The sequence below is a fragment of the Oncorhynchus mykiss genome, chromosome 2 (assembly GCF_057628025.1).
Source record: "Oncorhynchus mykiss isolate SJ-2025 chromosome 2, ASM5762802v1, whole genome shotgun sequence".
Lineage (NCBI taxonomy): Eukaryota > Metazoa > Chordata > Actinopteri > Salmoniformes > Salmonidae > Oncorhynchus > Oncorhynchus mykiss.
The window spans coordinates 3,572,501-3,589,483 of record NC_143023.1 but is presented as its reverse complement, the minus strand read 5'-3'; the positions used below and the strand labels follow the sequence as shown (position 1 = coordinate 3,589,483).

General features: G+C 41.5%; 1 protein-coding gene and 1 long non-coding RNA gene across 3 annotated transcripts in view; both read left to right on the top strand.

Annotated features, from left to right (window-relative positions):
* Positions 1 to 1,035: 1,035 nt before the first annotated feature.
* LOC149984758 (transcription factor SOX-4-like) lies at positions 1,036 to 7,782 on the top strand. Its single transcript, XM_090216170.1, has one exon. It carries the CDS (start codon positions 4,902 to 4,904, stop codon positions 6,033 to 6,035), a length of 1,134 nt encoding a protein of 377 aa, XP_090072296.1. The 5' UTR covers positions 1,036 to 4,901; the 3' UTR covers positions 6,036 to 7,782.
* Positions 7,783 to 14,584: 6,802 nt separating this feature from the next.
* The window catches only part of LOC149984757 (uncharacterized), a 171,464-nt gene continuing 169,065 nt past the window's right edge, over positions 14,585 to 16,983 (top strand). Inside the window, exons 1-2 of one of the 2 annotated variants that reach the window (XR_016490649.1) lie at positions 14,585 to 14,933; positions 16,395 to 16,652. This is a non-coding gene — a long non-coding RNA (uncharacterized LOC149984757). The remainder of the gene's footprint in view (positions 14,934 to 16,394; positions 16,653 to 16,983) is intronic. The other variant, XR_016490648.1, reaches the window with a different exon arrangement.

The window sequence follows — 16,983 nt, the reverse complement described above, 5'->3', positions numbered from 1 at the left end:
GGTCTGTGCCTGGTCTGTGGCCCCAGCCCCCAGCCTGTAGGTTGCAGACATACAGGCCTCAGGGAGGACAGAGAGCCATGTGATGCCTCTCTGCTGTCAGACCAGTCGACATAGGTGACATGGTGGTCCCAAAAGCAGTCACTTCTCGCTGTTTAGGTATGCTTCTTTGTAATGGTGACAGGGTGACACAAGCACACACACACAGACACACAAAGAAATAGCAGAAACGATGGTCACCTCTCAGTGCTCATGTATGAGCTTCTGATTCCCCCGGCCACGACACCATGACCCAGACATGATATATCTCCCAGGTGTGTGTGTGTCACTGTGACTGGACCCCGAAGGTCAACGTCAGTCCCTCTGTTCAATATGGATGTACCACACGACGCGTGTTAAATGGTTCCACGTGGAACGAAACATCCCTCAAACAGGTTGGAGTAAAGAATGAGGAGTTTTTGAAAGTGAACGTTGAATATTTTGTATTTATCTGGGTTAGATACACAGGCTTATATAAAGGCCCTTTTTTGTTTGCAGTATTAGGAGACAGGCAGTCTTAATTGTATAGGTTTTTACACGTAGGCAACTATGTCCTAGAATTGACTAATATATCTTCTGTTTATACTCTGAGAACCTGATCGAATCTCTGTGTGTATAGGACAACACCTGCAACCCGATCTCAGGTGGCTCGGTAAAAAAAAAGAACACCCTACAACCTTGAAAACGGGCAGATGTTCAAACTAACTCAGCTCGACTTCAGGAATCAGAGTTTGACACTAAACAATGATCTCTTGTCCGAATGGGCTACAGGATTAAAGTGTTTGACGCCGGGGAATCATTAACGGAGCTACGCTGCCTGGCGGCTGCTACCTGGATAAGATAAGGCTCACCTGTTTAAACATGCATATGAATCAATACATTTCATATATGACACGCTGAATGGTGAGCGTAGGCTACCATCTGTCCCTTTTGCAATGAATAACACAGAGTTTGTAAATGATTAAGAGTAATGGTTTTAATGAAAATGTTAAGTGTTTTTTTTTTTTTTACAAAATGTAAGAATGTTTTCTATACTGTCTGAGGTGAATCCTAACTTAACATCCGCGGGCAAAGGCCTAAAATATATAAATCATTGTTTTGTATCCCAAACACATCAATAGAATGCATGTATTTTGCATACGTTAAGTCTCTATATGTTTTAGGATAGGACTTGTCATTTTCCAATCAATGATCATCATGACAGAGGTCTCTCTGTATGTGTGGAGACTTGCACAAAATGAACAGTGGCATTCCGTGCAATATAACCATCTGGTGATATAGATAACGTATCAGAAATCATCAAGCGTGTATCTGGCGAATCATGTGGCTTACGCATTCCATGCGTGTGTCATCAATACGGGAAGTGACGTCGCTGATTGGCTACACACGCCGAGCTTAACTTTTCTCCGTGTATTGTACAAATTCAAGGCAGGTGAAGAGTATATTATTGAATGAGGGATACACTGGTCAGGATTAATATATTTTTTAAAAAGATGAATAAAAAATCAAATAAAAGATTAATGGTCAAGATTTTTTTTTTTAAGTAGGCTAATTAAATAAAATAATTGACAATGAAATCATAAATATGAATGATAAAAGTGGTGAATAAGTCAATGTGCATATACTGTTGTTGCTTTGACGACACGTACATGTTGCTAAAGACATTGGAAACTCTTGAGATGTATTTGTTGGAAGAACCGACAGTTTCCAGAACAGAGAATCCGAGAAGAGCGAGCAGCTCGAGGCGCTGAACACCTGTTGCGATTAGACTGGCACGCGACCCATTCTAAGCACTCGCGTGGCAGCTGCGCAAACGTTAAACAAAAGTAGTAAAAGAAAGTTTGAAATGCATTGAAGATTTCTATTCAAATACACACGCACGGACGCGAGCATGGACGCTCTCTCTCTCTCTCTCTCTCTCTCTCTCTCTTTCTCTATCACATACGCTCGCACACACACACGCACACACTTTAAAATGATAGGCTTTTATCCACGACACTACAGTCCACCCACCCACCACCCAACGTGTGATCAATGACGCAGCATACAAAAACACATGTGCAATCAACATACAAAAATATGCTCGTAAAACTGGTAAACTATTGAAATAGGATATCTGCTTTTCAAGAGAAATACAATAAGTCGTAATAGTGTTTTCTTTCCCTCTGGCGGTGAATGGAACAATGCTGCCACAAGCCATCTGGTCAAGGTGTGGATAGAACACCCGATACCCCCTCAGCCAGGTGCTGGGCTGTAGCCCTAGTCCGACCTCGTCTTCACTGTCTCCATCTATTACTGTTATTATGTTGTATTAAGAGCAGAGAATAGGGTTAGGTTTCGAGGTTTTGGGGGCCGGGTTAACCCATAGAAACAACCTCTATAGAACAGTGTAGATTGCGAGTGTTTTGGCTGCCACCCATGAGTTTACCAGTCAAATTGCCAAGGTTCGAGGTTTCAAGCCCTTTTCTAAATTCTATCGGTTCTTATTCTATGGGTAAGCGTCGAGCTCTTTGGTTTATGAGTTGTCACTCCATGTATATTCCAGTCATTCTCAATGAACCCACACAAACTGGAGCGCAATTACATGTGCTTTAACTCGCTTTACTTGCGGACAGATATCAGACCATATATTATGAAGCACCATTGTGCTCAGTGACATGCGGTGTATCTACGTCTAAGGCTGCTACCGGGTTGAACTATTAGAATCTCTTTTTGTTTCTTCATCTGTGACGCCTCGGTCACGTGATGGGCTGTAGCGGTACGTGTGTACTAGGTCTGCCTGTAATGAACAGCACAGCTAAAGGTTGATAGCCTACCTGTAATAATTACACCTTGAATGAATTTCACTTGATTTGGCCTTTGACAAAGTCGGAATGGTGATCAGAATTACAAACACTCTCAGTAGTTACTGACTGTGCAGCAAAACAATGTTCGACCGATTGGCTGAGTGTTTGACCGGGTAGCATTATGTAATTCATCTCTCCCACATATGCAAAGTTCTGGGAGCGGAGCTGTGTCTGAATTCTTTCATAGGTAGAGAACTCTGTCATCTAGCTCCGCGCTGCCATCTAGTGACACACACAAAACGCATCGCTGTTCCTCAGAAGTGAACTTGGCTGTTTTGTGATATTCGCCGTCTGCTTTAATACATGTGTAATATCAAAGACATTGGCAACAAAGGCTACTGGGGGTGATGTTTTAAGTCATTATAATATCTTTCTATTCTAGGAGGTAGATGTGAGAACTCAGAATATTGTCTGTTCATGAAATGTTGTGTTTTGTTCCACTCAATGTTCGTGCGCAAAAGTGCTCATGCCTCATGCGTAAAAACGCTTTCTCCAGTGTGTCTTATTACCACGCTCTCCGGTCTACCATGGCCATTTGTATTTTTTAAAAAAAAAGTGTACTGTGTAGTCTCAGCTTCCACCTCTCTCCTTTCTCCTCTCCGCCAGCTACAGCAGTGAGTGCTGGGCGTGCGTAATGTGACAAAGGAACGCCCGTGTCGTCCTCGGCTCCGCCCTCTCTCGGAGTCAGCCTGGTGAAAGTGGAGCCTGCTGAAGAATCTCTTCTCACCAGTACAACAACTCAACTGAGGGAGTCCGCATGCATGTGTCTAGACATTTCCGTGTTTGCGAGCCGAGCTTGCACTGAATGCACTCGCGCTGGAAATAAAACGAGACTCACTGAACTGTTGAGTGACATTATGCCATGTTTGTTATTGTTATGAACCCGACGAACCTGTAGGGGCCATAAAAATATAAGTATATAATTAAATACAAATGACTTTGTTATAAACATCATATTACACCTCTGTGTTATAGCAGGGTGAACCAGGATATGTTATTATCATAAATTAGTATAATTACTCATATACAAATATATGCTAGAACCTATTTATATATTCCCTCAAACATTATCTCTTTATCATAATAGACCATTCCAATCCAAACAAAGTTAACACGTTGTTCCATGCGTCCCCTTATGCAACAGTAGGCCTATACTACTCTGAATGATATGATGCATCGCATTAGACTGGTTCCCATACATACAGCAACACCTTAATGATATAGGTATGGCTGGTTGGTGTAGAAAAAGTCCAAAACATAAGTATGTCTCTTTAAAGAGAAGTTTGTGTGTATACTGGAATGAGGTCAGACATAAAGCTCCTCATTGCACGCGCTGATTATTATTAGATTCCTTCTTTTTTTTTTGGTCCAATGAGAAGAAACTGGGCGTGGTTTTGGCACTAGACAGGGTAGAGACAGCCACGGATTGGCTGAATTGTATCGCCATTATATCTTTGGAAAAGGATAAAGCTGCACGGGGAGAAATTAGAGGCTGCTGAAAGTTACCGAGTGCGCAGCAGAAAGGTAGATCCTAGTTCTAGTGAAACAAGCTTCTTCCCGCATGGTGCTCGGAAAGAAAAGCTATGCAGAAAAAGAGTTACCTTACTTTAGAAACTTTGAACATTTTCAGTGTCAGTGCGCTCACACAGCCACTCAGTTTGATTTCCGCTGCTTACACGGCACATGTTTATGTCCTACACGACTGCTAGAGTTGATTAGCTTAGGCTACATAAAGCATTGTCGGAGGAAACAGAGTGGAAAACGGGGGACAGTTTTACACCGTTCGTTCTGTATCATATTACAGAGACTCGAAAAAAAGAACTTTTAACAAATCCAGCATTTTTTAACGGCTATCAACGGATTCCTGTGGTTCCGGTTCGGCACATCTCAGGACTGACTTCTATTTTCACACAGCCAGCTAGAATTGTAAAGTAAAATAATTTTATTTAAAAAAAATAAACCTACAGTGTGGAACTGAACTGGAGAGCAAGCAGGCGCACTCTCATTGACATTATAATCATGGTACAGAAGACAAGTAATGCGGAGAGCTCCGAGGCTGTGTTCGAGGGAGAGTCGTCCGATTCCGGAGCTATGGACCTGGACATGGCATCCTCACCGAGCCCCGGATCCACGGCTTCTTCCGCGGGGGAAGGCAAACTGAACCCCGCCTGGTGCAAAACACCCACCGGTCACATCAAGAGGCCGATGAACGCTTTCATGGTGTGGTCACAGATTGAAAGGCGTAAAATTATGGAGCAGTCACCGGACATGCACAACGCGGAGATATCCAAGAGACTGGGCAAGCGCTGGAAGCTACTGAAAGACTGCGACAAGATCCCCTTCATACGAGAGGCGGAGCGGCTCAGACTCAAGCACATGGCGGACTACCCAGACTACAAGTACCGGCCCAGAAAGAAGGTGAAGTCCAGCAGCTCCAAACCGGGGGGCGAGAAGGAGGGAAAGGTCAGCGGTAGCAACTGTAACACCAGCATGAAACAATCTTCTAAAAAGAGTGGCTCAAAATCATCCAGTAAACCTCATAAAATCGTTTTTGGGAACAGCACCAAAACACCATCATTCCCAGAACAAGTCATCGGCACAGATCACCATTCTCTTTACAAATCCAAGTCTGTTTCTGCTGCCAAACAAATACCTGACAAGAAGAAGCGTATGTATGTGTTCGGGGGCAGCAGCCTTAGCCACAGTGTGAGCCCGTCTTCAGCAGCGGTGCCCGCCAGTCCCACACTCAGCAGCTCCGCGGATTCCAGCGAACCACTCAGCCTGTACGAGGACGCGACAGCCAGCAGCAGGCAGGGCGGCGAGTCTCCCTCCAGCGCCTCGGAAGACTACACTACTATGCGGGCGTCCTCCCCTACTCCCTCCGCTTCTCACTCCTCGTCCTCCTCCCAATCCTCTTCATCAGATGAGGAGTTTGAGGATGATCTACTGGACATTAACTCTAGCCCTGGTTTTGACAGCATGTCTCTGGGAAGCTTTGGGTCCTCGGTTTTGGACAGAGACTTGGATTTTAATTTCGAGTCGGGCTCCGGTTCTCACTTTGAGTTTCCCGACTACTGCACCCCAGAGGTGAGCGAGATGATTTCAGGAGACTGGCTAGAGTCGACCATTTCTAATTTGGTGTTCACGTATTGAGCGAGAGAAATAGAGAACGAGAAAACCCACAAGCAGGAAATGTTGTCTTACTATTCTGAGCAAAAAAAGGGATTCCGGTAAAGTGATTTTGTGTCATACCGTAACCTACCAAGGGTCCCTCCCGCCGAGAAAGAGACTGCAAGTCCCCACGCGCTGACTGTTGAACAAAGCGAGAGAATAACTTGCTTTTTATTTCAAGAATCAACTGTCGACTGTTATTATGAGACACGGCTACAAGTAAGCAGAAGTATTGCCTCGACTGGAGAGGAAGATATTGTTGCGCCCTGAGTAGGAGTGATCGGGTCCTATTGAAAGAAACACTCGATCAGAACTGGAAAACTGTGATTGATTTGCACGATTATAATGATGGCGGGTTTAGATCAGCTATACTTTATTAATCAATGTGAGTTACTTAAAAGGGACATGTTGAGAAACGTTTTATGATCGCCAAGTGAACTTCAACAGACTTACAGAGGTACAGAAATAGGCTGGATGTCTGGACGGTTTTTTGTTGTTGTTGTCATCGAGGCAGATGGATTTATGAACCAGGTGGGTTGTTGACCTAAAAAGTCAAACCTTTTTTAAAAGATAAAACGCATGATGTTACCTGTCCTCTGTTTTACTGAGATGTATGTTAGACTGTCGAACAGTTGAAACTAGTTTTAGGGTTATTTAAATGGATAGATGGGCGCTATGTTTGATTCCTTTTTTTTTTTACCTAAAAGGAACCAAAAAAAATCACCAGCTGTTTTAATTCTTAACTTCAGGATTCAAACGCAACTGAAATCTGTGCTGAACTTTATACACATCTCTACAATTCAGGACCAAAATTATTTTATGTTTTTTCTGATGTTATGTATAGAGAAATTCTCACCGAATTATTTTTTTTTTCATCCTCGAATTTCCTTTTGTTAATTTTTTCAGAGGACATTTTTATACGATGTATTTATATACTGGCCAAAACATTTTCAACTTAATTATTATTATTTTTTTTTTCTTGTACTGGTCTTGTTATAATGTTTTCCCTCACCGTCTGTTTCCTTCGCTGAAAGAAGGGCTAGACTTTTCACTTTTGATTTTTTATATTTAAATGTAGACTTTTGACACTTAAAGAGAGGAAACATTTGTTTATTTTGTCAGTGTATTTTTGTACAGATATATATCAAAGGGGGTGTCAATCGGTGTATATCGCTGTTTGGATTTCCTAATTTTAAAGATCCAGGTGGCCGGTTATCTCATGAATCGGCCTTCTGTCCATGTTTACAGTATCAATCTGCAGGCTTCTTAAAGACACAGTACCACATTTCAATACCCCTGTGAACATGCGCTTCAACTCACACACACACACACACACAGTATTTTGAGCAGGCACACTTCTGCATTTCATTTTAGAATCTTGCCTAATAAAGAAAGATTGTAGCTTTAAATGAACAATTTCTTGGCGTTTTTTTATATAGCGACATTCGGGTTTAAAACCACTGGATGGAAGAATATCAAATCATATAAAGTAATATTCAAATTGGGTATTTTGAGTTCCCGCAAAAACAACAATTATGTAGACCAACTGCTTTTCTCATTGTATTTGAATATGTAATCTTTCCTACTTGTTCGCTAACTCTAGCTAATTGTTTTAGTATCTTATGGCATGGTGAATGAATAGTATTTTGTATTTCAGATTCAGGTTATAGCTGTTGTGTTTATATATATATATAAAAAAAAAGATTAAAAAAAAAAAAGATAAGAAAAATGAGGAGAAAACCGTGAAAACATCTTTGTACATTTGACTGTGTATCATAAGCAAAAAATATTGTGTGTTTTATGTGTAGTTAAGCTATACCATGACAGGCACTAGAACTGATCGCTTTCTACTATCTTTACTTATGTTTAAGGTGGTTGTTCAGGATTTTTTAAATTTTATTTTATATATATATATACAGTTTTAAATATATTAACTTTATTTTCATCCCATTTCTGTGCAATATGCTGTGTAGAATATTGTTTTGTCTAATCATTGCCATAACAAATGTTTTGAAAAGAGGGAGGGGGGGGGGGGGTGGGAGGGGGGGGAACTCATGCCAGCTAATCGTGTCAATTCACTGCCTGTCAGATTGTTGATAATTCTGTACATAACTTTTTTTTCATTTTTTTTTCAAGAAGGAAATAAAAATCAGCTGGAACTGAAACACATCCCTCGTCTCTGTCGACTCATTCTGTCTGATCTATAGAAGATTCCTTTAAAAAAAAAAAAAATCAAAACCACTACTTTAATGTATACTTGATGTTTACAGTCTACAATCATTGTTACACCGTACTCCTCCTCTCTGTTGACGCATTCTTGGTCTGATGTTTGTACGTGTATAGAAATGCTGCTTTTAAAAAAAAAAAAAAACATGAAAACAGGGTGTACATTTACTGCACACAAATCATGCACACGTATACAAAACCTACTAGTGCTTTAGAAGTGCTCCTTTTAGGGAATGAAAATGGCGTACTGTACACTAGTCAATGTAGGGCATTAGTGTAAAGGCTACAAGGCCTGTATTGGTAAAGCAGTGGTTGTTTATGATAGTATGTATGGGGGAGTGATAACATGGAAGATCCCACACTTTACACATTCTCACAGACATACTGTATAAGAAGTAGAAGTACCTTATATGGTCTATAACATCAGTCCGTGTATGAATATTTATTTAACCTTTATTTAACTAGGCAAGTCAGTTTAGAACAAATTCTTATTTACAATGACGGCCCTACCCCTGGCCAATATCTACCCTACCTATCGTTATAAATACGTCTCCTTTATAGTCCCTGGGAGGTGATGTTATAGTGGCATTACAAGGGTTATGGTATTCAGCAGTCAGCATGCATTCACCTCCTAGCTCCATGTCTGTCTCCCAGACAGTGCCTCCCCTCCCCCTTCCCCAGACAGCACAGTGTATTAGCGTATGTGGGGGGGGATGGGCCCTGGCTGGCTACATGCAAGGATGAGACATCCCAAATCAGCGCAGCAAACAGGCTGGCCCTGTATTCACATTCAAGAGTCTCAAGAGTAGAATCAGTTTGACCTTTTAAGAGAGTAATGAATAAGATGACATGTACGGGAGGGTGGGTTAACCTGATCCTAGATCAGCACTCCTACTTCGAATACAGGCCCAGGCTTGTCTAATGAACACAACACTCTCTCTCAGTTTCTAACCTGGTATTTATTACTATGTTAATAACTACGCACTAAAAAGGTTCTGTTGAGTTCTAGAACCCTAATTAGAATGAACACTCTAATACATTACTTCAACCTAAGTGGTACGCTAGAATGGATATTGGGAATGGTCATTTTAAGGACTAAAACCTTGACAGAATCCCTCTCCATTCTGCATTCAAATCCTTCTAAGAAGCATACAATTAGCCACTTTATTAGCTAACCTGATAGTGGAAGTTAGTGCAGCTATCTCATACCTACCCTGCTGTAGCCCCCCCATTCAGCTCAGCTGATTACAGACAGGGAGGTGAATGAAGGTAGTGGCTCAGTAAAAACCCAGCAGGGGGGGAGGCTAGAGCCTCAGCCACCCCCTCTCCTCTCTTTGGGGGAAGGGGAGGGTGTCAGGCTGGGAGAGAGGAAAGGCATGACTGCTGGGCTGCTTTCCGGGCTAGTGGGAGTAGAGTAATTACCCTGTGGAAATCACTGGATACTGGGGAGTATGGGGGATTTATATAGAGAGGAAATGTATTAAATTGGATTGTCAGTTAGGGTCTGAGTGGGTGTGTTTACTGTAATCTCTGCACATTTTATATATTTATCTAGGCAAGTCAGTTCAGAACAAACTCTTATTTACAGTGACCGCCTCCACCGGCCAAACCCGGACGACGCTTGGGCCAATTGTGCGGAGACCAATCACAGACGGTTGTGATACAGCCTGGATTCAAACCAGGGTGTCTGTAGTGACGCTTCTAGCACTGAGATGCAGTGCCTTAGACCGCTGCGCCACTCGGGAACCTCACCTGCTCCTTCATTGGTCCAAAGCCAAAAGATATATACGTTTCAACATCACTCTGGCTGTAAACTGCAGTAACCTGGTGAGGCTTCCTTTCAGGTAACAAGTGTCACCCAGTAGCCATGCACTCACTCATATTACCAGTGGCCTACAAGGAAGGAAAAGACAGCGCATTTGAATTGGTTTTTTTTGTTGTCATGATGATTTGTTGACGTCTGTCAATCTGTCCACCTCACCTTACTCACACCGAAAGTACTGTACTTATGGAAATGGAAAGACACGTCGTCATTTGACCTTCAATATGTTCTTCCGCAAACAAAAATAATCCACCTCCATATGCCTCTCCAGTCTTTCTCTGCCAACCTCTAGATACACCAGCCAGACTGTTTCTACCTTTAGATACACCAGCCAGACTGTTTCTATCTCTAGATACACCAGCCAGACTGTTTCTACCTCTGAATACACCAGCCAGACTGTTTCTACCTCTAGATACACCAGCCAGACTGTTTCTATCTCTAGATACACCAGCCAGACTGTTTCTACCTCTAGATACACCAGCCAGACTGTTTCTACCTCTAGATACACCAGCCAGACTGTTTCTACCTCTAGATACACCAGCCAGACTGTTTCTACCTCTAGATACACCAGCCAGACTGTTTCTATCTCTAGATACACCAGCCAGACTGTTTCTATCTCTAGATACACCAGCCAGACTGTTTCTATCTCTAGATACACCAGCCAGACTGTTTCTACCTCTAGATACACCAGCCAGACTGTTTCTACCTTTAGATACACCAGCCAGACTGTTTCTACCTCTAGATACACCAGCCAGACTGTTTCTATCTTTAGATACACCAGCCAGACTGTTTCTACCTCTAGATACACCTGCCAGACTGTTTCTGCCTCTAGATACACCAGACGGACTGTTTCTATCTCTAGATACACCAGCCAGACTGTTTCTACCTCTAGATACACCAGCCAGACTGTTTCTACCTCTAGATACACCAGCCAGACTGTTTCTACCTCTAGATACACCAGCCAGACTGTTTCTACCTCTAGATACACCAGCCAGACTGTTTCTACCTCTAGATACACCAGCCAGACTGTTTCTACCTCTAGATACACCAGCCAGACTGTTTCTACCTCTAGATACCCCAGCCAGACTGTTTCTACCTCTAGATACACCAGCCAGACTGTTTCTATCTCTAGATACACCAGCCAGACTGTTTCTATCTCTAGATACACCAGCCAGACTGTTTCTATCTCTAGATACACCAGCCAGACTGTTTCTATCTCTAGATACACCAGCCAGACTGTTTCTATCTCTAGATACACCAGCCAGACTGTTTCTATCTCTAGATACACCAGCCAGACTGTTTCTATCTCTAGATACACCAGCCAGACTGTTTCTATCTCTAGATACACCAGCCAGACTGTTTCTACCTCTAGATACACCAGCCAGACTGTTTCTACCTCTAGATACACCAGCCAGACTGTTTCTACCTCTAGATACACCAGCCAGACTGTTTATATCTCTAGATACACCAGCCAGACTGTTTCTACCTCTAGATACACCAGCCAGACTGTTTATATCTCTAGATCCACCAGCCAGACTGTTTCTAATGTTTCTAATTCTAGATACACCAGACGGACTGTTTCTATCTCTAGATACACCAGCCAGACTGTATCTACCTCTATCTTGAGATACACCAGCTAGACTGTTTCTATCTCTAGATACACCAGCCAGACTGTGTCTATCTCTATCTCTAGATACACCAGCCAGACTGTTTCTACCTCTAAATACACCAGACGGACTGTTTCTACCTCTAGATACACCAGCCAGACTGTTCCTACCTCTAGATACACCAGCCAGACTGTTTCTATCTCTAGATACACCAGCCAGACTGTCTCTATCTCTAAATACACCAGCAATACTGTTTCTATCTCTAGAAACACCAGCCAGACTGTTTCTATCTCTAGATACACCAGCCAGACTGTTTCTATCTCTAGATACACCAGCCAGACTGTTTCTATCTCTAGATACACCAGCCAGACTGTGTCTATCTCTATCTCTAGATACACCAGCCAGACTGTGTCTATCTCTATCTCTAGATACACCAGCCAGACTGTGTCTATCTCTATCTCTAGATACACCAGCAAGACTGTGTCTATCTCTATCTCTAGATACACCAGCCAGACTGTTTCTATCTCTATCTCTAGATACACCAGCCAGACTGTTTCTATCTCTACCAGTACTGCACTATAAAGGAAATAGAGTGCCATTTGGAGTCTGTGGGTTCTTCACAGGTTATGCTGGAAGGCAGTTCAGAACAAAGAACATGTTTTTTTAGACTAGTGACTTGTTACACAGCGGGAGATCTTTTCAGACTACTGGTTTGTTACACAGCGGGAGATCTTTTCAGACTACTGGTTTGTTACACAGCGGGAGATCTTTTCAGACTACTGGTTTGTTACACAGCGGGAGATCTTTTCAGACTACTGGTTTGTTACACAGCGGGAGATCTTTTCAGACTACTGGTTTGTTACACAGCGGGAGATCTTTTCAGACTACTGGTTTGTTACACAGCGGGAGATCTTTTCAGACTACTGGTTTGTTACACAGCGGGAGATCTTTTCAGACTAGTGACTTGTTACACAGCGGGAGATCTTTTCAGACTACTGGTTTGTTACACAGCGGGAGATCTTTTCAGACTACTGGTTTGTTACACAGCGGGAGATCTTTTCAGACTACTGGTTTGTTACACAGCGGGAGATCTTTTCAGACTACTGGTTTGTTACACAGCGGGAGATCTTTTCAGACTACTGGTTTGTTACACAGCGGGAGATCTTTTCAGACTACTGGTTTGTTACACAGCGGGAGATCTTTTCAGACTACTGGTTTGTTACACAGCGGGAGATCTTTTCAGACTAGTGACTTGTTACACAGCGGGAGATCTTTTCAGACTACTGGTTTGTTACACAGCGGGAGATCTTTTCAGACTACTGGTTTGTTACACAGCGGGAGATCTTTTCAGACTACTGGTTTGTTACACAGCGGGAGATCTTTTCAGACTACTGGTTTGTTACACAGCGGGAGATCTTTTCAGACTACTGGTTTGTTACACAGCGGGAGATCTTTTCAGACTACTGGTTTGTTACACAGCGGGAGATCTTTTCAGACTACTGGTTTGTTACACAGCGGGAGATCTTTTCAGACTACTGGTTTGTTACACAGCGGGAGATCTTTTCAGACTACTGGTTTGTTACACAGCGGGAGATCTTTTCAGACTACTGGTTTGTTACACAGCGGGAGATCTTTTCAGACTACTGGCTTGTTACACAGCAAATATTTTCAAACTACTGGCTTGTTACACAGTGAATCTTTTCACACTACTGGCTTGTTATTCAGGCTGTATCACATCCGGCCATGATTGGGAGTCCCATAGGGCGAGGCACAAATGGCCCAGTGTTGTCCGGGTTTGACCCGGGGTAGGCCGTCATTGTAAATACGATTTTTTTCTTAACTGACTTGCCTAGAAAAATGAAGGTAATATACAGTAGTACTTAAAAAGTATTACTTAAAAATCTTACAATGTGGTTTTCAGGATTTTTGTTTTAGAATCCGTCTCTCACAGTTGAAGTGTACCCATGATAAAAATGACAGACCTCTACATGCTTTGTAAGTAGGAAAACCTGCAAAATCGGCAGTGTATCAAATACTTGTTCTCCCCACTGTAGATATAATTGTTACACAGTGGGTGATGTTTCTGTGCTTTCAATACTCAAGTTCATGGTTGAAGATTTCATGTTGCTTATCTTGCTCTTCTTTGAATACTTGTTTAGTCTCCTCAACAGTAAATACACAGTTAATACAATTAATTGAGGGCATAGTGTTGATTTATAATCCAATGGATTTGTGTTTGTTAGAGTGGCAGGCAGCCTAGTGGTTAAGAATGTTGGGCCAGTAACTGAAAGGTTGCTAGTTCGAATTGCTGGTCTGACTAGATTAAAAATCTGTCGATGTGCCCTTGAGCAAGGCACTTAACCCGAATTGCTCGTATAAGTCACTCTGGATAAGGGTGTCTGCTAAATGTAAACATGTATTTCAAACTTTGTATGTTATTTATTCCTAAAAAAGTAAGAATGTTGAGGATGAATATGGTGAATTTTGGAAGCTCTGCACAGATTTGCAGTGCATATTTCAGCGTTCAGCGTTGTAGATCAATAGTTGTATTATTAAAAAAAAACATGTATTATATATTATGTATTATATAATATAACTATTATATTTTATAAAAGCTTTTAATCTTTGAGGTCTAGAAGTTACAAATTGTTATACGTTTTTGTTCCTTCCACTTATTCATAACAAACGTTAATAAAGCTTCATATACTAACCAACGAAGCCTTATAATCTCTCTCAGCTTCTCTTATTGTTAGAAAAGTTCACTCCTTTTATTTGAATGGTATGAAGACAACAAGTCCATATTAAAGCTGTTATTAAATGTCCAAGTTATAGCAGTCATCAGAGTTGTCCCTAAATGATGTGGGAGAGGGACGGCCAGACAAGGACAGACAGTGAGGTCTCTGGACAAAGAGTTACCGAAGTAACGGTCTATAATGGAAATATACCGTCTTTGCGTAAAATAGCTGGAAAAATAAAAAATCAAATAATAATTGAGTAATATGTTGTTAGTGTTAATCTTATGAATATACTGTACCTATGATGTTGCTTTCTTTGTTGTTGTTTAGCATTATTTAGAGGGCGGGACTGAAACTGGAATGAACAAGGCGCGGCCAAGATTCCCCTTCACACGTGCAGACAAAGAGCGCCAACAACACAACCCAAATATGCACTTTTAAACTTTTCCAAACGAAACGGACGACTTCCACGAACATAGGAAATGCAACGGTAAGAGGGTTTTAAAGTGAATGTTATGCCATGTGTTGCTTTTGATGAGATTTTGATTAGATTTAATTACAATATAAAAAGTTGCTGATAGTTGGTGCGTCAGCTCGCAAAGTTGAAAGCACAAAGCGCGAGAGGAGCGTTCCTTTGTCTGATGCAGCGCAGAGACCGGAGAGAGAGAGAGAGAGAGAGAGCATGGATGCTTTCAAATGTACTTATATCCTCCCTAAATAACTCGTTTATTATTGACATATATAAACGATATGGATCGAAGTTTGTAGTTGTTTCGTGGTGTTTATCTCAAGGGGATGGGTTGAAGGAGACAAAGCTGTCAAAAGTTGGATGGTGAGGGAAGTTGGAAAGAGAATTACGCGCGTGACGACGAACTTTCTTTTTAATGATAAATGTTTGGATTAAATACACGTTTGAATGACAAATTCGTAGGCCTATTTACATAAATAATTACATTGTGAAGTGTATCACAGAGTGTGATATGGACTCTTTTTGTTGTTGTGGAGAATTGAGAACAGTACAATCAGGTGCTTGTACGCTTCTCTATTTGGATAACCTAATAGCTGAAACCAGACTAAATGGAATATTTTACAGTCTTCTATTATGGTTCCAGAACGCAACAACGAATAAAGGCGGATTGCAGTCCTGGTAGTTTAGGGAGTGAGCATGGAGCAACAGGTATAAGACACAGCACAGTAAGTCGGTGTGGTGGACTCTTTGTTACGTTCCCTTTGTTCTGTTCCACTACTCACCAAAAAGGAGCGAATACAAGAATGCGACAAGAAAGTAGAAAATAAGCCTTTTTTTGACTTCAGAAAAGTGATAAACTATTGGAAATAATTGATTGCGGAGGTTTTAATGCCTTTTATAAGTGGTTATGAAGGGAAACGTACACATTTATGGATGCAAATGTATACGAATGTCTCTCTTTTTTTCAGCACCCATAGAATAGACTAAATATATATATATTTTATCATATTGGGTTTTTCAAAAATTACTTGAAACTTCTAGTCTAAATTAATGCTTTATACCACCCCAAGTTGCAAAACGAATATTCTAGCAATCTTGTTCTGAAACCATGGAAACTTCTGTTCTAATTTGATGGGCAAGGAATTCTCCGGTTTTACAAGTCTTTAACATGCGGCGTGTGTTCCTTAATCTACACTCATTGTAAAACACTGAATAACGTTTTAAAATACATTTTTATTGAACTTGTTGAGAATTATCTAAGTAAATACGATAGTATAGTTTGCATACGTCTAAATGTATTTTTTTGTTAGCCTTATTTTATTCGTTTCATCGACCACTTTGCTTGACTGTTAAAAACAAGCCAAAATATGTCTGCCAGAGTTTATCACTAACTTTTCTATCGTTTCAAACTCGATTTTTCTGCCCCAACTGTGAGTAATACAGAGGCCCTCCATAACTTTGATTTTCCTCTGCTATCCTCAGGTGGAATGAAACCTGTTTAATTTGAAAAGCTTTTATTTTTCGGGAGGCCTGCATTGGGAAAAAGTACCTTGGAGCCGTACCTTTACAACAGGAGTTTAGCTGCAGGACCTCTGAATAACCATCTACACTGTGGCGGATTTACCCGCGACCTGTACCGGACTCATGGAATCAGAATTGGATTATATCTTCCGGCGCACATCACAACAAAGGCTTTCCAAATTGGATAGGCGTCTCATCGGACCCTCAAGGACAACATGGGTAGGTTAGCCCGCTTCCACAGCAATTTCTTCAGGGAAGACTTGTGGAGTGACGCTTGTTTCCTAATTTGGTGCACAACATGCCATCCTAAAGTGCATATTTCAGCGTTGCAGGGCATATTTCAGCGTTGCAGGGCGTATTTCAGTTGCAGGGCATATTTCATAGTTGTAGTGTGAGAGTTTCAATGTGCATTCCAGAGTTGCAGGGCGTAAATTGGTGTGGTTGGTTTAGACTTGGCGGTGTTTAGACTGTTATTACCTCGTTTACGTCTTAGGCGACAACATGTATTTTATTAAAATGTTTGATTTATTTATGTTCTGTTGAAATTGCA

What these genes read in the sequence shown, in the direction of transcription:
- LOC149984758 (XM_090216170.1), top strand. Translation starts at nt 4,902, where the DNA reads ATGGTACAGAAGACAAGTAATGCGGAGAGCTCCGAGGCTGTGTTCGAG.